This window comes from Aspergillus thermomutatus (assembly GCF_002237265.1).
Source record: "Aspergillus thermomutatus strain HMR AF 39 chromosome Unknown NODE_133, whole genome shotgun sequence".
In the NCBI taxonomy this organism is placed as follows: Eukaryota; Fungi; Ascomycota; class Eurotiomycetes; order Eurotiales; family Aspergillaceae; genus Aspergillus; species Aspergillus thermomutatus.
The window spans coordinates 50460-75528 of record NW_020798182.1 but is presented as its reverse complement, the minus strand read 5'-3'; the positions used below and the strand labels follow the sequence as shown (position 1 = coordinate 75528).

The 25069-nt window shown below is 49.4% G+C and overlaps 7 protein-coding genes across 7 annotated transcripts; 4 read left to right on the top strand and 3 right to left on the bottom strand.

Moving 5' to 3' along the window:
- Positions 1-63: 63 nt before the first annotated feature.
- CDV56_107005 (uncharacterized protein) lies at positions 64-5266 on the bottom strand (the record flags this gene model as incomplete). Its single annotated transcript, XM_026760624.1, has 11 exons — positions 64-191; positions 287-730; positions 804-890; positions 940-991; positions 1053-1192; positions 1249-1282; positions 1336-1444; positions 1919-3472; positions 3865-3988; positions 4045-4808; positions 4869-5266. The coding sequence occupies 11 exons, from the start codon at positions 5264-5266 to the stop codon at positions 64-66; spliced, it is 3834 nt and encodes a 1277-aa protein (XP_026613304.1).
- Positions 5267-6582: 1316 nt separating this feature from the next.
- Positions 6583-7675, bottom strand: nbp35 (Fe-S cluster-binding ATPase; the record flags this gene model as incomplete). Its single annotated transcript, XM_026760494.1, has 2 exons — positions 6583-7532; positions 7594-7675. The coding sequence occupies 2 exons, from the start codon at positions 7673-7675 to the stop codon at positions 6583-6585; spliced, it is 1032 nt and encodes a 343-aa protein (XP_026613303.1).
- Positions 7676-9711: 2036 nt separating this feature from the next.
- On the top strand, positions 9712-12871 carry CHO2 (phosphatidylethanolamine N-methyltransferase; the record flags this gene model as incomplete). Its single annotated transcript, XM_026760204.1, has 4 exons — positions 9712-9892; positions 10002-12588; positions 12641-12731; positions 12815-12871. 4 exons carry the CDS (start codon positions 9712-9714, stop codon positions 12869-12871), a joined length of 2916 nt encoding a protein of 971 aa, XP_026613302.1.
- Positions 12872-14788: 1917 nt separating this feature from the next.
- Positions 14789-15807, top strand: CDV56_106399 (3' exoribonuclease family protein; the record flags this gene model as incomplete). The annotated part of the gene is made up of 2 exons (XM_026760018.1): positions 14789-14927; positions 14984-15807. The coding sequence occupies 2 exons, from the start codon at positions 14789-14791 to the stop codon at positions 15805-15807; spliced, it is 963 nt and encodes a 320-aa protein (XP_026613301.1).
- Positions 15808-16197: 390 nt separating this feature from the next.
- On the top strand, positions 16198-16777 carry CDV56_106340 (uncharacterized protein; the record flags this gene model as incomplete). Its single annotated transcript, XM_026759959.1, has 2 exons — positions 16198-16275; positions 16415-16777. 2 exons carry the CDS (start codon positions 16198-16200, stop codon positions 16775-16777), a joined length of 441 nt encoding a protein of 146 aa, XP_026613300.1.
- Positions 16778-19944: 3167 nt separating this feature from the next.
- On the top strand, positions 19945-22053 carry CDV56_105996 (uncharacterized protein; the record flags this gene model as incomplete). Its single annotated transcript, XM_026759615.1, has 1 exon — positions 19945-22053. One exon carries the CDS (start codon positions 19945-19947, stop codon positions 22051-22053), a length of 2109 nt encoding a protein of 702 aa, XP_026613299.1.
- Positions 22054-22824: 771 nt separating this feature from the next.
- On the bottom strand, positions 22825-24840 carry CDV56_105799 (proline--tRNA ligase; the record flags this gene model as incomplete). Its single annotated transcript, XM_026759418.1, has 4 exons — positions 22825-22835; positions 22904-24159; positions 24224-24393; positions 24472-24840. The coding sequence occupies 4 exons, from the start codon at positions 24838-24840 to the stop codon at positions 22825-22827; spliced, it is 1806 nt and encodes a 601-aa protein (XP_026613298.1).
- Between the last annotated feature and the right edge of the window lie 229 nt (positions 24841-25069).

Sequence of the window (25069 nt, the reverse complement as noted above, 5' to 3'; positions counted from 1 at the left end):
ATTCAGCTGATCGGGAGCTACTGGCGTCTAGCTTATTGATTCTATGGTTTTTGATGGCTTTTCTCATGCAGACACCTCAACTAAGATCTTGACATGCTTGTCCCGCTCGTCAATCAGAGCCTTGAACCCCTTCTCCACCACGTCTTCCATCTGGATCTTGCTGGTGATCATCGCTCGAGGGGAGAGCCTTCCTATATGCTCGTCAGCATAGCCAGTAACAATCGGGCTCCATAAAACAGAAGGAACATGCCTGATGAAATCGCATCAATGACGGCTTCGAAATCACCGTCGTCACAGATCACAGCGCCAATGACATGTTTCTCGTATAGAACGATATCAAACGCATCGATCCTCGGCTTCTCCTCCCATAGCGATACTATGGTCACCGTTCCCCTCGCCCGAATTGCCTGAACAGCCGTGTCCAACCCCACCTGCACGCCGGAGCACTCAAAAGCGATGTCTGCCCCTGCCCCTGCTGTCATTGCACGGACTGAAGCCACAAGATCATCCGTCCGCGGATCAATGACCTCACTCGCACCTAGTTTTCTCGCAAACTTCTTGCGCCGGGAGGATATTTCGGAGACTATGACGGACTTGATTCCGCGGGCTTTCAGGACCTGAACGACAGCGAGACCGATCGGCCCGCCCCCTACCACGAGGACGGTGTCGTCGGGCCGGACGGAGGCGCGACTGACTGCATGCCAGGCCACGGTAAGGGGTTCAACGAGGGCTGCATATGCACCGCAAGGTTACTCAGCCACCCGATCCTATCCTTTATCGTCCGTAGAAAGCCATAAACTCACCCCCAAGATCAAGAGGGAAACCCTCCGGCAACAGAATCCCATGCTTCTCACCTACAACAACATGATCCGACAAACCTCCTGCGTCGCCTGCTTAAACATCAGCGCCACATCTCTATTCATTCGCTCAGAAACTCACTCACTGCTATACCCGATAAATCCCAAATTCCGACAACAGTTCCGCCAACCCGCTAAACAACACGCACAGGTCCCATCATACAGGTTCGGTCTGACAGCCACGCAATCACCGACTTTGAGTCGCGAAACGCTGGCGCCAACCTCCACTACCACACCGCTGAATTCATGGCCCAGGGTGACGGGGACGGTCCCACCCGTGATTGGATGCGGTGTTGAGGGAATTGTGATGGGACCTGCGAGGTACTCGTGTAGATCTATGTGCCATGTAAGCCCCGTCAGATTGACCACCAAAGAATGGAGATGAGCATACCGCTTCCGCAGATCCCTACGAAGGCAGGTCGAATCTATCCATGTTAGTCTACTTGCTTAGGAGAGCAGGATAGGAGATGCCGGTAACCTTGACCTGACCCTCGTCGCAGACGGGCTCATCGATCTCGTCGACGCGGATATCGCCGCGGCCATGGAACCGCACAGCTCTCATTGTCAACTGGAGACCTTGAGCTTTTCTGGCTTGGGTGAGTTAATGTTGTATCAGTTACTGTCGGGACTGGGTCATCGGAATTCTCAATTTCCCCATTTTATATGGCGAAATGAGCTGCGGAACTAAGCCGCGCGAGGAGTAATTATATGTGATGGTTTATACTCTAGACATTATTAGACCAGACTCTAGAAACGGTCTTTGCAGGTAATGAGGGGTCGGCTAAAGCTCCTAAGAGGGGCTTGCGGGGTGACTGTTACCTTATTGCCTTGGCTTCCCTCGAGTACTGAGATTGGAGATACTGATGGACTAGCCAAAGAAAAAATTAGAAAAAAAAATATTAAAACATTCATTTCTCGTTCGACATGTCGTTGATGCTAAGAGAGGGAAATGCTATTTATGTTGCTGACTCTGCACGAAGTCGTAGACCACTCCTTGCAACCATTTCCACTCATTGAACGACAACAGGTAGAATTCACTTTTTCCTCAATAAATTCTCTACCGAACAGTAGCTCCCTTCAGAGACTTGACTGTACAGACACCTCCGGTTTTAGCGACCAATTTGCCCAGGGCCGGCTTGCCCTCCTGGCCCTGCACGGCGGGAACCGCGCTTATATCGAACGCAACCTCCAGGCTGTCCGTGGTGGTGAATCCAGGCTGGAAGGTCTCCCAGACCTTCTTCTTGGGGTTGAGCACCTTCTCGGGCTCGCCGTCAAACCAACCCTCGAAGCCGATGCGGGTACCGGCAGGCGCGTCGGCGGGAGGGTTGACCAGCTCGACGGGTCCAGCGTGCGAGTCCTCGCCTTCGGCAACGCGGGGCGATGCTGCCAGAACCATGGCTGTAGACTTGATACCACGCATAGTTACTGGCTTCAGGTTGCAGACGGCAACGATCTTCCTGTTCTGCATCTCCTCCAGGGGAACGAGGCCATTCAGACCCGAGCATACGGTGCGAACGGTCTTGCCGGTCGCCTCATCCAGGGAAGTGTTCTCGGTGCCGGGAGCATCGCCGCAGTCGATGGTAGAAACGTAGAGGGAGTCCGCGTTGGGGTGGTTGATGGCACGGAGGATGTGACCAACGCGGAGGTCGATGAGCGATGGAGAGGGGGGAGCAGCGGGCGCGGGAGCAGGCTTGGGCGCCTTCTCCTTCTTTTCCTTCTTCTCTTTCTTGTTGACCTTGGGCGGCGCGCCAGCGGCGGGGGCAGCGGCCTGATCGACCTCACCGCCATTGGCCGCCTTCTCGGGCTTGCCCTGTCCGACGACGAGAGGCTTGCCAGCATCCGGGTTCTGGGCCGCAGCCTTCTCCCTCTTCTTGCGCTCTTTCTCTTCCTTGGGGTCCACGGGCTTGGGAACGAACCGCACGTCGTTCACGTCGATGCTGATCTTCTCCTCGTCGGGAATCTGGAGGGCGAACAGGCGGCTATTTTGCACAAAGTCGATATGACGCACGATGTGATGGTATCCTTGCTCGCCCGTGCGTTCTTCGGGTGTCCATTTCTCAACGACGGGAGCGAGCAGAGCGTATGTGGCGATATCAGCAACGGACGGCTTGGTTCCCAGCAAAGTTGTGCGCGCGGCCAGGTGGCTGTTCAGCTGTCGGAGGATGGTCGTAACCACGGACTTCTCGTCTTTGCTTAAAGCACTCTGCAGACCAGAGATGGTGTCTAGCCATTGCTTGACCGAAGCCTGCTCCTCAACGGAGAAAGTCGTCAGAGGGAAGATCTTGGGCGAGGCATGGGGAAGATCAAGCTCTGTAGCGTCGGGAGAAACTGCAGTGGGGTACGAGCGGTAGAGGAGGGAGAGGAGAGAAGACTCGGGCGCAGAGTTGATAGCCATATTTGCGAATGGGCGACTGGCGAAGGAGGACAGAGGCGAGGTGGTGAAGCGAAGAAGAGGGGCAGCAGAAGTCGGCCTCAGGCGTAGTAATAATAAAGAGGGTTGACTGATCCGCGGGGCTGTTGTTCTGGCGGCCCCCGTCAGACTCACGGAAACCTTGAGGAAATTCAACTTGACTAAGACCCAGATCCCTAGTGTGATGGGATCCTTGAATAATTGACTTGATAGAAGAGCTTAGATTACAATTGGATTTGGCTAGATACCATCGGATTCTTCTTGCTACAGCATCTCTCGGCTTCCGCGGTGTCGATGACTGACTGCATCCGGTTAGTCTCTTTTTACCTTCTTTTTATTCTTTTTTTTCCCCTGAGCTTTAGTGCTGGATGACTCAGCTGAGTCATCTAGTTAAAACATAATTATGTTTATGCATACTGTGTGCAAGAATATGCACACTTGCTTTCTCCTCTTCGAGAGACGGCAGATTTCAGTCTGCAATATCGAATTTCAAGTCGCAGTGGATTATTTGAATCTATGTAGACAGTCTATCTGTATTGGAGTTCAGCTGTAACACCCAAAAGACAATACGTTTTCGACGACAAGCAATCTGACTACTTGGGCGACGCAAGTCCAATAGATGGGCCTCGCATGTCGAAGACAACGAAGAAGGCCTTCAGGAAGACATCACCAAGAATCTGCATCGAAGTGCCCTGGTTGGATTGGACACCACCGAAACATACTACAAGACGTCATGTCAGAACATGAACTTTCGTACACGAAGATCGATTGACTTACCAGTTTGACCCGTCGTTTTGTTAATGCCAACCTCCGCAAAATCCAGGTACGTGCCAGGTACCGTTGCCAAGTGCTTTGCGCCGACAGCAACCGCGAGGTTAGGCAGCTCAGTACCACAGGGATAGATGTAACCGCCGGCGCTGCTGGCATACTGCGCGCCTTTGACCTGGGCGTAGTAGGCATTCACCACTGTGTCATCGAGAAGCATCAATGAAGTGCCGGTGTCGGCGATCGCAGTAGGAGTATTCTGAAGTGTCTGGATAGAACCATCTCCAACCTTGTAGTGAGCCGACTGAAACTGCCAGAAACCGCTCGATGAGTCCACTGTCACGTTGATCATGTCGCCTTGGTACTTGCTTTGATCAATGATTCCGAACTCGTACTCGCCGACACCATCGCTCTTCAGGTGCGCCGTCATCACAGGCTCGTCCAGACTGTCGGCGATATTGTCGAAGAACGTCTTTTGCTGCTGAGGCTTGACGGTATTAAGGGAGGAAAATCCCAGGCCAACGAGACCGTTCGAGTAGGTATCTTCAACGAAAGAATCGGACACGCTGGTCGGGATACCAATCGCTTGACTGGTGACGGTTGCGCCACCAATGTCAACGGTATCAGTTCCGACGCCGCCATTAGCGTAAGACGAATCGCCATATTTGATCTCAAAAGTAGCTCCTTCTATCTTCTTGAAGGTGGACGAATTGGAAGGATTGAAGACAGTGTGGCCGACCTGAGCACTCTGCGGAAGCTCAGTATTCATCACCCAGCTGGTGAAATCCCCAGTCAGTAAGCTCTGTTGGTGAAGTAATTCAAATCACTGAACTTACAAATCTGCTGAGCCCGTGTCAAAGTTCACCACTATTTTCTGCCCCCCGATTGTCACAGGGCTGACGAAAGCAGCATCACTCTGGACAGATTTCGCACTGACTGCACCGGTCTGCTCTGGCTCCTCAGTATCGGCAACGAGTACATTGGCAGCGGAGCTTGAGGGAGATGTCGTATTGAGAGGCTCAAAGTCCGACAGATCGACGCCAAAAGTCGTTGGAACTATGCCAAATTTCCGATAGGCTCTGCGCAGAGCACTTGGACCTTGAATGGAGTTTCCACGCTTGATCCGCTCAACCTTGAAGGACCTGCCCTGAGATTGAGCTCGTGGCGACGTTGGTGCAGCGAGCACACCATAGCCTAGGAGCAGCAGGAAGAGAAAAGACTGTAGTGAATGCATATTGATTCGATATTGCGTGTAATTCCAGTCTTCAAATCAATGATAGGATTTGCTACTTCTAGCAGCTGAGGATGGAAAGATTCCCAACAAGACAGAGATCAAGCCGGAAGTAGATTAAAAGAGCGTGTACTCCGTATGCCCAAGTCCAGACTTGGGCACCTGCGAATATTGTAAGAATAAAAGAAGAAAGGAAAGATGCAAAGAAATGGATGGGAAAAGGAACAGCCAGAAGAGCTGCCAGCCAGAAGAGAAAGACAAAGAAGTGAATGAATTGGTCTAGTTAAATCGTCAAGAAGGCCCCAAGGGAAAAGCCCATGATAATAAAGACCCCAAACGCCCAAACGCCTCCTTTGAATAATCACGATGGAGCATCAAAAGTTGAGCTTGAGCTTCACCCCCGTCTAAGAACAGCCAAGATGGCGATTAGCTCCCATGTTGGTAAGCCGGCCCACTCAGGCGAAGAAACCAGAGACAGCGCAGGTTGACTTGGGAAAGCAGCCAATCCATGCTGTTCGGATGGAGTCCCTGGTGAAGCAACCTCATCTGCTTGATACAGTCAAGACGACTCGAGAGCCTGGATTTGACAGGGCGCAAGTCGTGAGCCATTCAGCGTTGTCGAAACAGACTTCCCCTGAAGGTGAAACGCCCAGGCGCTGGGCAGTTGCAGATTGTGTTGACCAGTTACGGCGGACTGTTTGTATCGGAGAACTTACACCACTGTACTAAAATAACGTCATGGCAGTCACTCTTTCAGGGTAATAGTATTTCAGTAACTCCTATACTTTGACAGATTTCAAGAAGGTTGATGAATCATGAAAGAAGATCTGTGTCTACATTCATCGATTCGTCAGGTCTGTCGATTGTCAAGCGCAATCAGGTGGGGAGGTGTTACGTAGATAAGCGCTGTCCCCTGGTCGGTTTTTCAATCAGACGGAGTCATCCGTGAAGAAGCACACTGCAGAGTTCCGACGCGTCATACGGAGTAACTCGAATTTGACCGACAAATGTTCCATACATCTGTAGAGTAAGTTGGTGCCTACAATAGAAAGTGCCGCTTGTCAGGTATACATGGTGTTGATCCTCAATAGCAAGTGTAGAACGAGTGGGTATACACTATACACGTTTATACCCATGCTGATGTCCGGAACTTTCTCATTTGGTAAGAGTCCTGATCGTGCAAACGCCTCGTATTGAAATGGTGGTATCAAATCATGCTTCAGTTCCCAGAACGCCGTAGTAAACAAATTCTCAATGCACGCTATCCCAGCTCAAATGCACCGCGCAGTAGAAGCTAAATAGGAAAACTGACATATAAATCACTCCAGCATATCGTCAGGCGGGAGCACTTTGTTTGGATCCTCGCCAAGCATTTCGCTAACAGACCGTACAACCTGCTTGATGGCCTTTGACGCCGGGCTGTCAGGGAAGTTGTCCACGAAGCTTTCACCGTAGTCGCAGGCCATTCCGACTCTTGGGTCAAGAGGAACTGAACCCAGGAATGGAATACCCATCTTTTTCGCCAGTCGTTTGCCACCTCCCGTAGTAGCACGGAAGATTTCCGATGTATTGGAGCATCCTGGACAGACGAACCCCCGCATGTTCTCAACTAGGCCCAAGATACGAATGCCAGCCTTGCGGCAAAAATCAATCTCCTTCCTGACGTCGAGAAGCGATACTTCCTGGGGGGTCGTGACCACCACCGCTCCGTCCACGCCAGACTCTTTCAGAAGTGAGTTCACCGATAAGTGTTCGTCCGAAGTTCCAGGCGGCGTATCGACAATCAGGTAGTCCAACTCGCCCCAGTCCACATCCTTAAGAAACTGCTTAATCATTCCATTCTTTTTTGGGCCCCTCCAGATGATTGCGTCGTCTCGGTTCGGCAGCATGAATTGGATACTCATTGCACTCAGATTATCGGTCACCCACACCGGGCTCCAGCCTGCGTTGCTCACGTGAATTGTTTCCGACTCAACTCCCATCATCTTCGGGATCGAGGGTCCGCAAATGTCTGTGTCACATAGGCCGACGGTGGATTCAGGGTTTGATGCGAATGCGTGTGCAAGGAGTGAGGAGAAGGTGGATTTGCCGACACCGCCTTTGCCGGATAGTACAAGGATCTTGTGTCGGATTTGAGAGAGACGTTCGGTGATGATAGGGATGTCGGGATCGGGGCCCTTGGGGGCAGAGGCACAAATGGCTTGATTGGGACAGCCGGCGCAGGCATCGCCTTTTCCTGCTTGCTCTGACTCGGGTCCAGGGCAATGCTCTGCAATCGTTAGTGATTTTCAAAATATATATATAAATTTTTGCAGGTTAGAAAGACGTACCTGGTTCCGGAGCAACGAGGTTCGGTGCCACCTTGGACGGCACATCGAACGCTGCCACTGGCTCCATCACGGAAGGAGCCATTATGTTGTGAAGACCAGCTTCTTGTTCTGAGATGCGGCGATATATTCTCTTAGACTCAAGATTGTTAAGTGCGTCGAATTGATCTGGACAGAAGTAAGCACCGTTTGATGAAAAAAGTGGCGGATCGTCTGCTTGATAATCCATTATCTGGATGACAAACGCTTGGTGGCGATTGGCGCGGGGGTTTTTCTCAAGGAACCAGCCACTGCGGTGTCGGAGCGCCCCGCGATAAGATTGATTAATCATAGGTAGATCAGAATGCTGAATCTCTGAGATGGATTATCATGGGGATTATTATTGGTATGACTATGCTGATGAGCAGTGAGTGGCTTATACTATCATCATAATACGAGGATTAAGATCTATATGTCTCGCGACAGTCAATTGAATCTTCGTTAATGGACTAGAGCCAGAGAGAAACAGATATATATTACCTATCCAATGTATGGTCATATTTTGAAGGGAGAATCATACCATCAACGTAACTTTCATAAAGTCAATTTGTTACTTCAGAGAGTTCTTATCAGACTATGATTGAGTGGTGTCTATGCAGCAGGATGGTTGCAAGTTCAGACTGCCATCCCCTCGAAAGTGGGGTAGTACAGGACTTGAAAAGATCCTCTTTTTTGACTAGATTGATATCGATAATGCAGAGGCATGTCAGAACCTTAACATACCTACCTGTTTACGCCTCTCTCCAGGGTGCTTACCATATCGTCAACCACCAACTCGAATGCCAGAAGACTGATTCATTGTGATCCGAGGTTCGACTACTACTGAAAGAAACTTCCGCAGAAGAAATATCCGCAGCAAATATCCACAGTTTATGATTGACCGGAGACACTGCAGATCCCCGTTCACATATGACTATCAACACATCAGTGACCATTCCCTTCTTTTCTGCAGGCTGTGTCTGTGTGTTGCATGAGGCATAATGTCATTAAGTTCCCTGCCTCAGGAAGATTCTTGGAGTCTGGCAACTCGAGCAGGTGCCCCTCAATGGCATGCATATCTATGCAGTGCATATGCTTTCATTCCTACCTGGAAACAATACCTGAAATCATTGATTGGCGATAATCCATAGACTACCTTACCTATCTAAATGTCATCTGCTTCAATTCCTGATTTTTCGGGACTAACAGAGGAAATGCTGCCCAGTGAAATGTAGTATTCCATGCACCCGCCGTTACCGCTCGCTTGTGACGGTTTTTTCCCCCCCAGGTTGATCCTGGAACATTTTCATCAAGAGAAATATGTAATAATGCTGGACTTCAATAAACAGAGCAAGTGGATAGACTACGGAGTACGGGTACTAAGGTAAGGAATTCGTTGTTGAGACCAATGGGTATTTAGTGCTTAGAAGGATCTGTATCCAAGGGATAACCCACGAGCCCGAAGATTCTGAAGTACCTTGAACCATGTATTCTGTATGTCGCATCTGATATCATTTTGCTTGACGGAGGCCACTTCTAGTCTATGTACTACTAGATACTTTCTTAATGATTGTTTGGATTCCTCAAGATGGCCGATCTTCTTTCTCTTTCCGCTCCATTCCTAATCCCTTTGAGAGATTTGACCAACGTCTTGTGATTGGCGCTTTTCCCACTCAACGGGTCTGGGTCGCCAGTCCCTTTCCCCAGCGATAGCTCTAGTCCTAGACGTATGAGGTTACTCTCTCTCCGCTATAAGGGTAATGATAAATAGCAAGTAACCGGCTCTTCAAAAGACAAATTGTTAACTCCCCCACTCACTCACCAACACAATTATTAATTTTTATCTCTCTTCTTGTTTATAGTTTTCCTTTTCTCTCTTGCCTCCATCTGTTCAATGACCCATTGAGCATTGTTGTTGACGTGCGAAATCTGTCCAATTTGGAGACACTAACGTCACATGAGCTTTGGGGAACCTAAAATTCCCACCCTTGCTTTACTGTCACATGCTTCTTCTGCACCAGCTGTGATTTTCGATCCATCTTTCCCCCTCAACAATTTTCCGCTCCCGTTTTCCACACAGGAAACAGAGAGCTGCACGCAATTATGGATCGTGGCCTTTCAACAGGCACTCATCAGGCAGATGATGGACTTCGCGAGAGGACTGTGGCCTTTCAGTCCAGCTCCGCCCTCTCTCCCGAGGCTTTAACAGCCACGGGTGAAGGTGAGGTCAAGGACAAAGCCGGTAAAGAAAAGAAGACATACGGCCGGACTCCAGACGGTACAGGTACGTGAGATAGTGTCGCCGAAAATTAAGACTAGATGACACCTCTTTTCGGCTTTCAAAGACTTGGGGTCGTACGGGTTGCTTTCCCGCTAACTGACATACTCGATAGTGTTCACGGTGCCTCAAACGCACGACATGGTCTCTCAACTTCTGTCACCCTCGGAACCAAAGAACCTGTCCGACGTTATCGTTCTAGCCATTCTCAGTGCTCACATTCTTCTCTTATGGCGACTTCCCGCCGGTGCCAAAGTGCCCGTTTTTGCCTTTATCTATCTCTTTTGGCGTGGTGCCTACAATGCAGGGATCGGATGGCTGCTTCATAACCAGTCGAACCACAAAACGCTCGTCCGTTGGGCGGAGAAGACCAAGATCTTCGTGAATCCGGCCACAGGCAAAAACCCTCATGCTAACCTATACAAGCTGCTTAAACGTGAATTGGAGACGAAGATCCCAGCTGACTATTCGTTTGAAAATGCTCCAATTGAGTACAATACCTGGCTCGTCTTCAGACGACTTGTCGATCTGATCTTGATGTGCGACTTCACCTCATATTGCCTCTTTGCGATAGCCTGTAGCCAACGTCCCCTTGATGAGGGCACTCTTATGACTGTCCTGCGGTGGTCCGCAGGTATCGTCTTAGTGCTCTTCAACTTGTGGGTAAAATTAGACGCGCATCGAGTGGTAAAAGACTACGCCTGGTACTGGGGAGACTTTTTCTTCCTTATCGACCAGGAGTTGACCTTTGATGGTGTCTTCGAAATGGCGCCTCATCCGATGTACTCGGTCGGCTATGCTGGATACTACGGTATCTCATTAATGGCGGCGAGCTACAAGGTCCTGTTCATCTCTATTCTCGCCCATGCAGCACAATTCGCTTTCCTGGTCTTTGTCGAGAATCCGCACATCGACAAGACATATAACCCGCCACCACCCCGAAAGCGAACTATCGATCAGGAAAGTGTATCTATGATCTCTCAGAGATCGGATTCGCCCATCGCGCCAGCTTCCGTTGATGAACAAGTGCCCCATGCGCCAAGCTATTCAAGTGGTCCACCTCCGTCGGTTCACAACCTCTTGGGCTTTCGGAATCTGGATTTGCATCGGACGATAGATACTTCTTCTATACTGATTCAAATTCTCGTATTCGCCCTCACGGTCTTGACGCCTTCGACTCCGTGGTTCCAGTTCCTTTTTGTGGCCAACGCCGCAGTCTGGAGAATCTGGTATTCTGTTGGTATCGGCATGGTTCTCAACCGTCAGTCGAACTGTAAGGCCTGGACTCGACACTTTGTAAAATATGGCGAAAGCCCTCAGGAGGCCTGGAATCAGTGGAAAGGCACTTATCATATCAGCATGGTCATGTGCTACGCGAGCTTCATTGCCGCTGCATGGAAAATATACAGTTTTCCGGCGGATTGGGGCTATGGCCTCGTCTTGCTCAGACACGTCTTGGGTGCAGGGCTCATTGCCTTACAAATCTGGACATCGGTCAGCATCTACGAATCTCTTGGAGAGTTTGGCTGGTTTTACGGAGATTTTTTCTTCGATGAATCGCCCAAGTTGACATATAACGGCATATACCGTTTCCTGAATAATCCTGAACGTGTTCTGGGTTTGGCAGGCGTTTGGGGTGCTGTTCTTATCACCAGCAGTGGGGCTATCATTTTCCTTGCCCTGATGAGCCATATTTTGAGTCTAGCTTTCATCCAGTTTGTCGAGCGTCCTCACATGCAGAAGCTTTATGGCCGCAGCCTGCGACGAGATGCTGGTCTGACCAAGAGTTTGAAGCGATCCTTGCCTCCATCTCTACAGCAGCTCCATGGAAGTGTTGACAAAATGTTTGATGAGTCTTTTGAATTTATTGAAGAACTCATTGACAATGCTCGTCCGAAGCTCGCTGCGGGTGTCAACACGTTTGTCAAAGACACATCAGCTCTGTTCCAAAAGTATCCCGCTCGTGTGACTATCTCTCGCATTGATGAAGACCTGGCCGGCTATGACTTACGTGACTACTCCTTGGAGATCGAAGGCACTGATTCATTGTCTCCCCGTGACAACGATCAGAGTAGCGGTAGGGAGGGTGCCAATGCTCGTATGCCCCTTGACAGACGCGGCGACCTGAAGAACTTGGTTTTCGAGTATGGTTCACCCATCAAGGTTAAGTGGACAGCTCCGCTCAATCATAGCAAGAAAGATTGGATTGGTCTGTATCGAGTCACCGACAATACTTCTCGGGAAGTCTCGCGCGTCTCATCTCAAGGGAGATGGATTGCGGTCAACGAGGGCTCGTATGACAATTTGACTTGTGAGAAGGGAATCGTGAGCAGCGATATTGTTATACCCGCCTCACAACGCAAGGACAAGGAAAACCGCGATCTGGCTTCCGGTGAAGTTATCTTCTCTGGTGATAAGCTGTTCTGGACTCAGGGTGTCTTCGAGCTCCGGTACCACCACAATGGAAAGCACAATGTTATGGCTATTTCAAGACCATTCGAGATTCGTATCAGCCGGTTTGATGAAGATGAGATCCCTCTGATGGACCCTACATCAGTTGAAATGAGCTTGTTTCCCGTTGTGCGTAACTGCTTTGATCGAGATCCCGAGATCGCGCCGGAAACCGTGGATGAGCCTTTTGGCAGTCTCGTCGAACGTGATGGGAAGTATGCCAAGAGAGTCGTGTTCGCGGTTCATCAAATGTGAGTTCCCTGCGTTGATTTCGGAGGAGGTCGTACTAATGCTTTCGCGTAGGTTTGGTATCGAATTCGCTCCTGAGGTTGTCAAAGCTGACGGCAATGTCCACAACCTTGCCCGGAGGATATGCAATGCAAAAAGGGTCTTGGTATGTAGTCATCAGCCTCCTTCAGACCTCATCACCATATCGTTCCAGCCCCTGAAGCTGACTTTGAATATCGCATCTTATAGGCTCCCTATAGTCTAACCAGGAATGGTGCGACGACACCAACTGAAGGGAAAGAGTAACCTGAGAATGAGAACCTATGCGGAACCGAGAGAAAACTTCAAAAATCCGAGGAAAAGTGGAGACATGGCATGTCTCCCAGCTTGACAATCAGCAAACCATTTCCTGTTCGCCTTTTGCAGCTAATATTTGGATGAGCAATGCAAGCTCTGATAGACAGGCTTCATCGCCAATGTCACTCTTTTGAGACTGCCGACCTACTTCATCGTGCTGGTATTCTCTATCGGCAGTATGCACGCTAAAGATGCACCCTGAAGAAAATAAATAAAGCCAAACAATCATACAGGTCGAGATGACCGGAGTACATTGACGATGCAATTCACGCATTACTTCGCGTGGGTGAGACAGCAGAAGCTCGAGGCATTTATAGTTTCATGAAACATATTCAGTGGCATTGTTTATATATATGATAGAGAATTGAGAATATGTGTTTAACGGCTTTGATGGAGGACAATTCCTTGTATTGAATATGTTTCGTTCTAATAGGCATGTCTAGTCTAACTACCGAGTATGATTTGACCAAAAGCCTACAACTTCAGAGCAGTCAGCAAGCATCCTAATCGATGACATGGAGTTTGACAGCACAACGGAACACCTCAAGGAAAGGCAAACTCATTAAGAGTTCGCAGCAAGGTGTTGATCAGCCAAGCCGGTAAATTCATCCCATCCCCTGCCAACTCCTTTCCCCCAACAGATCATCCAAAACGAACGACGAGTCGGGGGAAAGGCGTTGACACAAGTCAAGCGTAGCAAGCAGACCAGCAGGACTCGGCACGGAGCATACAACGATTGAGCCCGCTGTCCAGTGCTCCACAACCAATCATCCCTTCAATCCAGCCGACTTCGGAAGAAATACAGCGAAGAGAAAGTCCGGTATAAGGGAGTTGAACTGGCGGATCGCAGTGTCCCAAGTGTGCTGTGTTGCCGGCAGCTGCGGGCTCGAGGGGCGGTTCTCCAAGGGAGATCATTGAATGGATTGACTTGTTGTCATCATAAAGGATTGTGTTTGGCAGTGGTATGAGATTAGGGAAGAAGTGACTGTACCTACTGCTAGAAGTGCCAGGGGCTTGTGCTTGGGTTAAGAAGCAGTTGTACACCTTCTATTTCTTCGAGATCGTCAGTATTCCGAGTGATCAAGCAATGGATTGAAAGAACAAGTGGAATCATCCAAAAATGATCAGGAGATTTTGGTAAGGTATTTGGTTTTCTTCAAGGTTTTTGCAGAAGCAGAACTGAAAAAAATGTTTCTCATCACGAAAAGAATATGGGTAGTGTGGTCGTCGAGGAATTGAGCAAAAACATACCTAAGAGAGCTTACAGTGTCCGAATTTTTCAAGAATAAGTGAGATTTCCTGTCTGATAAGTGGTCAGCAAGACTGCATGAAGCGAAACGAGCTGACAGCAATTGTGGATAAGAATTTCGATCAGATGGTGATGCATGTTTGTTCAAGCCCATTTATTTGTCGCCAGAACTTAAGATTTTTGGAAATCAATTTCGTCATGAAGGGTGTGAATTGACAGTGAGATTAGGCAGACAAACTTACAGTGAGTAAGTAAGTATCAGGATGTTTGTGAGCAGATGGCAGTCTAGAAGTAGATGCACTTTTATCGATAACCCAAGCTTCATCATCAGAGGTTTGGTTGTTGGGCATTCAAGCATAGAAGAGATGAAGGAGGAGAAGGAGAAAAACAGAGAAGAAATAGTCGTGGGAAAAAAAGTGTGATCCACCAGCGGACGCAGACAAACAGTGCAAACATCTTCTGAAATCGCAGATTTCCGTTTCTGGACTGGGAAAGTCGCTGGCAGGCTGCTTGTCGGGATTTCTGTTAAAGGAGCATTGGCAATTTCTTCTTTTATCAATCGCTTATTGCCTTTTCCGTCCGATTCGAAGCCTCTTCCCATTCCAAGTTAATCTGCTATGACTGATCGACGAAGAATCAATGGGCCGCCCAGCGACACAAGGCCTGCGGTCTTCGCCTCGTCGCTCAAATCTACAACTGGTACTGCATCTGGCAGGCCACAACGGCAAAGGCAGCCAAATGAACTGCGCAAGATATGTGAGACGTCAGTTCGATTTATCGCCCGCGCAGGAGCTAACATGTCTGTGTATCAGTCCTCAGGACTGGCTTGATCCCCTCCGCATCTGGCTCCGCATACCTCGAATTCGAACCCTCAGCCTCCCTCGCCGCTGCACGCTCTTCTCCTCAATCTCTCATCCCTCCTTCTTCAGCTCTGAAGCTTGCATGCACCGTTCACGGACCTAAACCGCTTCCCCGCTCTGCTACATTCTCGCCCAACCTTGTTCTCACCACTCATGTCAAATATGCGCCGTTCGCTGCCCGCAGGAGGAAAGGGCACGTCCGAGACGCTAGCGAACGGGACCTGGGTGTGCATTTAGAGACCGCGCTGCGGGGTGTTGTTGTTGCTGAACGGTGGCCGAAGAGTGGATTGGACATCACAATTACGATCTTAGAGGCTGAAGATGATCGGTGGTGGGGCGATGCGCCAGACTCTCATGATGCTCCGTGGGGAATGATGAATGTTCTGGCTGGATGCATCACGGCTGCCTCTGCGGCTATTGCGGACGCGCGGATCGACTGTTTGGACCTCGTGGCTGGCGGCGTAGCTGCTCTTGTTTCTGACGAGTCCGCGGAGGGAGAAAAGTCAACGCCGAAGCTTATGCTGGATACAGACCCGGCTGAACATCGGTCTATCCTGTCAGCATGTGTAGTCGCATATATGCCTTCTCGGGATGAGATTACAGAAATATGGCTCAAGGGGGATAGTTCGAAGGTGCTATTAGGGCCCGATGACAAGCGCTCGGGGCATGACGCTTTGATAGATGGGGCGGTGGACGCTGCTCGGGGAGCGCATACGGTTCTGGCAGAGGCAGTGAGGGAATCTGCTGAACGGTTTGCCGGCCTTGCTACAGTTTGAGGTCTCGTGTAATGAACGAAGAAATAATGCCAACGTCTTGTAAGATCTTTTTCATTTGTTATATTATGATTAGATGTAACAGAGCATCAGTCATTGCTCCCTCAGTAGAATCCTCAAAATCCAGTGGAATCATAGATTGAGTGAGCTCTCACTGTGCGTACTACCGGTGAATCAAACACCAGGTAAGGCGGTTTTGGACTAAACCACTAGAGCTGATATTTTGCCTGCCTGTGAGGTGAGCTCGACTCATTTCAAAATAAACACCCACCTCTCGTCCGACCACTCTCTTCCTCATCAGCTTTCAATCACTTTCGCTTTAACCTCCACGTTGATTAAAGCATCCTCGTTACATTTTCATCTCTCCCATCAGGTCCGATTCCAAACGTCGCGATGCCAAAGTCAACCACCCCCGTTGACGAGCAACACATCTTCATGTATCACATTCTTAACGGTGTGAACGATAAGACCGTAAGTTCTCTCTCGAAAGTAATGAAACGAGCATAGACGAGTAGCAGCAGAGAAAACCTCTTGATGTCAATCGCTTTATTGCTCATGATGCTCCCCTCAAGACGACCAGGACATAGCTGACCATACTGGTTTATCATAGATTAACTGGAACACTGTGTGCAAGGCCACCAATCTGAACAAGGGGGCCGCTCACATGAGATGGATCCGTCTCAAGGGAAAGATCGAAGACGCTCTGAAGGGAGACGACGACACTGAAAGCGCTGACGACATCACCGCGGAGTCTGGCAACACCGAAGTCAAGACTGAAGCCGAAAAAGCGCCTGGCAAGACTATGCCCAAGATGGGTGTTTTCAAACCCCGTCGTTCCAAGAACGTCAACACCGCTGAATCTGAGATCGCTCCTCCCGTTAAGAAGAGACGCACCACTAAGCGCAAGAGAGCCGATCAGACCAACGAGGAAGACGCCAACAAGGGTGCTTCTGAGGCTACTGCCGAGAAGTAGCTGGGTTCCATCCTTGCACAATCATTCTTTCTCCACGAGCTCTTGCGGCCATGCCTCCTTTGGGACGAACAGATTTCTTTGCGGTAGCGATAAAAAGGAGTTAGTTTGGTTTCACAGCATGGAGCATCATTTGGTGCATAGCCTGGTTGGATGATTTTGTTTCTGTTGATGGCAGTTACATGAACACAGGAAGAGGTTTGTTGAACCTGGTAGTAGTAGCTCTAGGTTAATTTAAACTACAAGTTAAGGGTTTCATGAAGCACGTGAGGCTGCATGACTGCAGAATGTAGGCGGTGAGAACCTATTTCAGCGCCTGAATGTCAAGGCATGTAATCTGTATTCAGTGTAGAAGCCTCATCACTACCCAGCTTTGCTCCCTTCTATGATACACTAATGGTACAGACCCTTGGAGCATAAATTACTCCTGATGTCTCTCTTTGCACTCTTTGTCTGCAATATCAAAGTTTACATGTGGCGGTGTCTCTCGCTTTCTCGGGGACACTACTCCGTAGATATCCCTTTAGTCCATCCTGTGATAGAGGATCTGCCAGGGAGATTGTACTGTATCACACAGCGCTAACCGCATATAGCAATAGAAGGACAAGGTGTAGCCGGTAGTGGTCATGGCTTTGAAGACTAATTTGCCTTAAGATTAAGATCGTTGGCAGAGATTCCCGATATTGCTAGCTCCTGAGTTGGTGTAGTTCGTAAATAGAACTATGTCAACCAGAGAGTTCTAGTCCAGTCGAAAAACACGGCGATATTCTTTTCGCTTTCAACTCCAGATTTTGCTTCTACTTCTGCCGGATAAGTGATGGGCTTATGGTAGAGCTATACCAGCTATACTGAGCTCCGAAGTCGCACGAAGCACTGATTCAAAGATACTATGTTCACGAGTGACATTGGGCACTCTGAGGAAGTCAAAGGGAGCAGTCATCCTACCTCACTGACTTGACACATTATTGCTGGCGTCAGACACGAAGAAAAACAAATACTCCATGCTAGATTAAAATGATCCTGTCGGCTCCATTGTGGCTCCAACGGTTTCCGTGTTTCCCGCCCCGTCTCTCTGCTGGGAAGTCAGGGGAAGTCTTGGACTTTTGGTAGGATACTCTGTAGTAAAATCCCTTCAAAGACTGTCTGTCTATTTTATGGTCCTATTTATTGTCCCCGTAACAGAGGTATGGATGATAGACGGTTATGATTGTACAGAATTGGTTATGTGTAAAAGTAACTTTAAAAATGCTCATTGATACTGGCCGGAAACCACCTAGCTCGTGACTCCCCGCGGACATTTCCCGATCGAGTCTTTCCCTTCGTTCGACCTTCGAAGCCCAAACAGCATCAAGATTTGTGCTATCCACCATCGGTGTTTCACCATCTCGAAGCTCGATCAAATTATCTCAACCTAATCAGGCCATCGTCGCGAACACCTAGATTACATCCAGCAGGATCTAGATCATCTTGCAGGATATTGCAATGTCGAACCGGAATAACACTGGGATTTCAACGAATCCTCAATAATGGCTTGCAGGTACAATGTTAAAGGCTAAAGCCGTTTGACATATTGTCAGGGGTATGGGGAACCTGAAAAACAGGAGAAAAGGAGTGAAAAAAAAAAGAAATGGCATACATAGTCAAAGCTTTTTGCCTTGACGCATTGATAACTTTGTGAAGAAGTTTGACAACTAACGTCTTTCACTGTCAGACAGGCCGCAACTCGCAAGCAAGTTCAAATTTGCCAGAACACCAGTGGCTGAACGTTGCTCATGAGAAATTCCACCTAAACAGCACTCCAAACCCCAAAGTCCAAAAGAAAAGTACGGAGTACAAACTCGGGAATAATGTCCATACTCCTTTACATATGATCTAAATCATCCAAGGCTATGAGCTCAGTCCGCCGGTTTCTTTTGCTGATTGAGACGGTTCCTGGCCTACTGGACGATCACACGGCACCCACCAATAATTGGCCTTGTTTAACGCGCTGGGTGTTCGCGGGATCCATCGGGACCCATTCTTCCGGCTTTTGACTGGTGTCTGGTTCTCTGTTTCCTAAGCCAACAGCCCAACTCCATTTCCATAAACTTTACGGCAGATGGCACACTGTCACTGAGCACTGAGCACCTTTGATGCGCCCATTCATCTATGCTCGTAACTGCTATCTTGCATTTTATCACTATACTGCTTGTGGCCGGCCGTTTCCAAGGGCCCCAAGCCTGCACAACCGAGAGCCCCGCAGGTTGACTCGCTTGCAGTGATGGCATGCTGGCAATGCAGGCTGCAGCATTGCTTGATAAGGCTCGATCTAGGTCATGCATATGCCATGTAAGAACGTTAGGGCCAAGACTGCTACAGACTGCACGTTCTACAAAATCTTCTTAAAAAAGCTCATCATTGTCGATTGTGACTTCGCGAGTATGCGATAGCCACCACTAAAAGTGGACAGGATAAAGCCTCAATGGGCCTGTCTAACTCCGGAGTACTAGTCTAGGTAGTTGATATGAACTACTCCGTACTCCGTAAACACATCGAAAATGAGCATTAGCCATGATCATCCATTGGCCTATTGAATTACCAATCGAGCTCAAGCGGCACATTAATCCCCTCCTAAGTCGTGAGCCAGAGTCCTGTCTGTCGGCTTAGCCTCAACCCTCTGCCTGTTAGCTTCGTCCCTCACAGTAGTGGATATCGGCACTGGGCCACTACTTCCCCCTGATCCAGCACCAACTGTCGGATCTGCGGACTGGACAGCAGTTAAAATTATTTTCAATTGCCTGTCGGATTATCTCTCCTTTGCAGAGCCAGAATATCTCAAGTTCTCACCTCTCTGGGAGACTCTCCCTTTCTCTTTCTCAACTCGTCGAGACAAAATATGCAGGCTACTTCTCTGGGATAACCCAGAAATACACCCGATTCAAAAAGCATTGATGCAATCATGTCTAATGATACGATCTTTGAGACTGTCTAATTGCTCTACCGATTCCATTCCTTTGTCAACTTTACCTGACTCAGTATTCCTTTCTTTGTTCTGGAAACTCATTATTTGATCTCTTTTCGGCTACATCTGAGCTTCTTAGCCGGTACCAAAGACAATCCTATTTATACGGGGACTCCCTCACTTGTGACATTCCTGTCAACCAAATTCCCCTGGCTATTGTTCATCTAACATGGCTGTCCTGAAGAGATTTTTCCAGGCCGAGAAAAGTTCATCAGCAGACGCTGCGGATTCAGATGAAGCACGGGGCCCACCAACTCAACCTGTGAACCAACTGCAGAGGTCCCGGAGCTTAAATACTTCACGGCAGCTCGATGCCGACGAACATTTTCAGAGCATTGAAAAACAGTTCGAAGAATTGCATGACCAAATGCAGGCACGACCTTTATCTTCTCGTTCCCGTGCTCCATCCTCTCGTGCTTCGAGTCGTTTCACGCAGCGCAATCCACGACATGTCGATCTGCTAGATGCCTTGTTCTCGTCGCATAGATATCAGATGCAGATAGCCAATGCATTGTCACCCACTACTCCTTTTAATGAAGATATCGCTGAGCGCAATATGGTTCGATTTCTTCAGGGACAACCGCGCACGCAGAAGGTGTATTCCCGTCTTATCTCGGCTCTTTATCAAGAAGATGTGGCAGACAGAAATATTGCAAAGAATCGAATGAACAAACGCCCAATTTCCCGAAGCGCTAGCTCTCGATCGCAGGCTGCATCAACATGCGCATCCCAATCAAGTGGAGAGGTACCTCAGCGTGAAGTCAGCAGCCGGTTACTCCCAAGGGCCAATGGGGGCAAAATCACATCATTAAGCTCACGGCCAGGCTCGAGCTCCTCGTCTCAACTTCGTTCTTTACGAGCCCACAGGTCGGCGCCGAATATAATGGCTGAATTTACAAATGCGTCGGAAGAACAATCTGCACCTAATGCTGAGAGCTACTTGGGCGTCCCTCCAGCTCACAAGCAAGGCGACAAATGGAGCAACACGCCTCTCCCAGACAGTCCAACACTGCCTCTGCCAATGACTCAAGGCTGGAAGATGGGTCCATCAAAAGGGAAGGGCTCTCTTGAAGTGACGAGAAGCTCGCCGTCAACCCACGGTAAATCACCCAGACTCAACTCCAAGAAAAACGTCCGGGACCTTTCTATCAACACGGAGTTAGCGGCTCGAGGAAAACCTACGTCAAGGATCTCGCACCATGCAATCCAGCCACCAACTCCTAGCAACTATGATATGAAACAGAATCTTAGCATTGCTGAAGTCATGAACAGCCCCTTACCTGTCGGAACTCCCACGTCTATCTCTCCTCTGCCTCCGTCAAACCAGAAGGTGGCGGAGATTATGGACATGTTCAAGCAGGCTTTCAATTCCTCTGCAGGAGCTATTTCGCCCCATCCCACCTTTGAAACTCTACAAGATGCGATAGTTCGAGAGATTAATTCTCACGAAGCCTTCCGACGGGTACCTGTCCCTGAGGCGGGTCCTCTCTTTACACTCTCCTCATCCCAGGATCCTTTTGATAGCGACGAAATTTCGGCAACTCAAGGGCTGACCAGGAGTTTCTCCGCAAAAGAAAGTCAATTTTTCAAGTTGATCAGACGCGGCTCCTTCAAAAAGCATAGAAGAGGCTCGGAGCGCAAGAGCATATCAAGTAGCGTGCCTGTGATGGTCTTCCGCCAAGGCTCCGAATCATCCAGTAGACGAAGGCACACAGATGCCCCGCCTCCATCTCCCGGGTTCCTCAACGTGAAGCAAGACGGAACACTTGCGGGCAATGACCAACCCGAAGAACAAGTGACGTACATGGATATCCTCCTTCGAGCACAGAAGTCTCCTCCCAATAGCAGGTCGAGAAGGTCTCCAAAAGCAGTTCGTGACTCTGGACGAACCCAATCCGCCGGCACTCTCGGTTCACACAGCGTCTCGGACATATCCCACACCACACCTTCGGTCTATTACATGCGCGCACAGACGTCTTCGTCCTCCAGTGACGGCCGGACCAGCTTCTCCGCAGACGACAGTGATGAGGAGATAATCCAACTCCCCAGCATTGGGACCCCACGATTCCAAATCCAGGCCGTCGACCAAAACAATGTCGCCTACATGATGGAGAGTACCTCCCCGAGGAATGCCTACCGGTTAATGAACTGGCCACATGGCACGCGCAGGAATCTTTCTATCCGAGGAGGCTCCGTCATGAGCGCAAACAAGCCGGCTGATCACTCCCCCAGACACGAACACCAGGTCCGATGCGCACGTTCGGTCGAGTCTTACTGATGTCTGTAACATTCAACACTATCCTCTCCCTCTTCTCAGTGAGAAAATGAGAAAATCAATATAGTCAGGTTGAGACGCTGCACTACTGCAGATCCCTGATTCACACTCCTTGAAAAACCAACTCCCACATGACTACGTCTTTTCCTTGAATCTCAAATCATCCAGTTCATACTTCATCTGTTGTATATACCAGGCGTTCTCCGCAATCTTCCTCTCCATGCTTGGAAGCGTTTCTGTTCTTTGCGTCATCTCTTATCTTGGGTCATTAGGCATAGCCAGGTATAGCCAGGCGTGAAAGAAGTTTTAGATACTCTAATATCAACCATCCTGATGAGGCAATCACTTCAGCCTAATAGCCTTAATCCAGTTTTCCCCTTTCATTTTTTCTTTTTTACCCCCCTTCCAACTCAAGACGCTGAGTCACAACTAGGATACAATGAAGATATGTTCCAAAATAGCAACCAGAGCTCTTGCTGAAAAGTTGTGATTGTTGATTCCCATGTTCAAGGTACGGATATGGTATGCTAGATCTGACTCTGAATGCATGAACAAAACAACCACAGAGGTATCCCGAAGATCACTCCCCTAACTCACTTCAACAATGCAACCGGACCTTGTTTTTCGAATGTACCTTCAACTAAATACACACACCCTTCACCGAAACTAAAACAGCAGAGAAAGGAAAATCATAAAGTCATAGTTACCACCGCCATGCAGGCGAATGGAACAATCTGACGTGGATATGCATGACTCGAATGCCATGTTTGACGTTTAGTAGGAACCTGCGTGCAAATAGTCAGTGACTTGTTCAATTCGTTCTCTGGCAGAGGGATATAGAATGGGAACCTACGTCCAAACATGCACCACTTCTCGGCCATACGGGTGCACTTGGGGTTGGTGCACTTGGTCTGGCCGGGGATGATGCCCTCGGGCTGATCGAAGGGAATGCAGAGAGACTTGGCGCCCATGCTGGGAGCCCTGGCGTCTTGGGGCACACCCGAATCCTCCTCCGCCTTGCGGGCGCTCAGTTCCTTGATCTGATCCTCGCACTCCTCTGTGAGACAGTGAGGGATGACACAAATGTTCTTGTCATTGAGGGCGGGGGAGAAATCATCCCAGTTGGTGATGAGCTTGCGATGAGAGCGGAATTCGTCATCTGCGCGCTTGTACAGATCCTTGTGGATGGTTTCCAGCAGGGCAGGAACGGCGGTGGACAGCTCATCAATGGCAATAGTAGACTTGCCATCCTTACCGGGAATGTCACGACGGGCGGCCGTGACGTAACGACCAGCAGACTCACCAGGACCGAATTCAATACGCAGAGGGACACCACGAAGTTCCCAGTCGTTGAACTTCCAGCCAGGGGAGTAGCCTTCTCTCTTGTCGCTATCGGCACGGATACCCGCAGCCTTGAGGAGGGAGACAAGGCTGTCGATCTCCGCGTAGAGCTTCTCTCGCTCCTCATCCGAAGTCTTGGCAGTGATACCGACAGGGACGATGATCGTCTGGGTCTCAGCAACGCGAGGAGGAAGGACCAAACCGCGGTTGTCACTGTGAATCATGACCATGACACCCAGAGTACGGGTGGAAAGGCCCCACGAGTTCTGCCAGACATGGAGAGGAGCCTTCTTCTCATCAGGCTTGGCAGATGGGTCCTCGACGGTGATTCCGAACATCTTACTGAAGTTCTGGCCAAGGCCGTGTGACGTTCCACCCTGGATACCACGACCAGTAGCAGGAATGTAACCTTCAACAGTGGTAGTGTAAAGACCACCGGCAAACTTCTCCTTCTCTGTCTTTTGGCCCTTCACGACGGGAACAGCGAGGAGCTCTTCGTAAATCCGAGCATAGAGGTTGAGCATGTGTAGGACCTCTTCGCGAGCGGCCTCCTCGGTAAGGTGAGCGGTGTGACCCTCCTGCCACAAAAACTCTCTTGTCCTAAGGAAAGGCTGAGGATGCTTGAACTCCCATCTGACGACCGAGTTCCACTGGTTGAGCTTGAGAGGCAGGTCACGGTGACTTCTGATCCATTTGGCGTAGTAGGGGTACATGACAGTTTCTGATGTGGGACGGATGGCGATCTTCTTCTCAAGAGGGGTGTTCCCTCTGCAAAGGAGTAGGTCAGTCATACAACAAATACATACAAAGCTGGTCAAAGGGAAAATCATACGCATGAGTCACCCAAGCAACTTCGGCAGCGAAACCTTCGATGTGATCCTTCTCTCTCTGCAGCACATCCTCGGAGACGAATAGAGGAAATGAGCAGTTTTTGACGCCAACCTTCTTAATCTCTGCATTGAACCAGTTTTGAATCTCCTCCCAGATAAAGTAAGAAGCAGGCTGTAGACGTCTCATCAGCAACGGGACCATAACAGTTGATGGTAGTATACCCATCCCAGGAAGAGAAAACAGTCGTACCTTGAGAATGAAGCATCCAGAAACGTCGTAGTAATCCAACATGTCACCCTTTGTAAGAACCTGCTGATACCATCCGGGGAAGTCCTCCTCCTTGGAGACATCGATACCGATTAAAGAAGCACCTTCAATCTTCTTCTTAGGTGCCTTCGATGTAGGCTTCTTAGCCTCCGACTTTCCAATGCCCTTGTTCGCAGCCTTCTCGGCCTTGTCAGCAGCCTGCTTCGCGAGTTTTGCTGCCTTCTTGGCGGCATTCTTGGAGGTTTCGCCTTGGGTAGCGGCCTTATCAGCTTCAGCGGGGTTCTGACTGCGATCAGGGAGGGTGACAGGGTCAGTAGTGACCGGAGTGTCAGCGGGGTTTTGGCTGGCCATTTTGCAAACGAGGGTCGAGCCGAGCAGTCGCTAGAACAACAGACAGGAAACAACAGAGGGCAATTGCCAAGGCAGATGACTCGTCCGTTGGGTGCAAAATGAGGGCCGCATTCCCCTCGTTAAAGTGGGATGCATCTTGGAAAATCTTCACCGCCTCGGGGCCGGCAGAACTTTTAGCGGGAGACCAACGAGAGTCGGCAGCAGAACGAGATCTCCAGTAGTGGGAGCT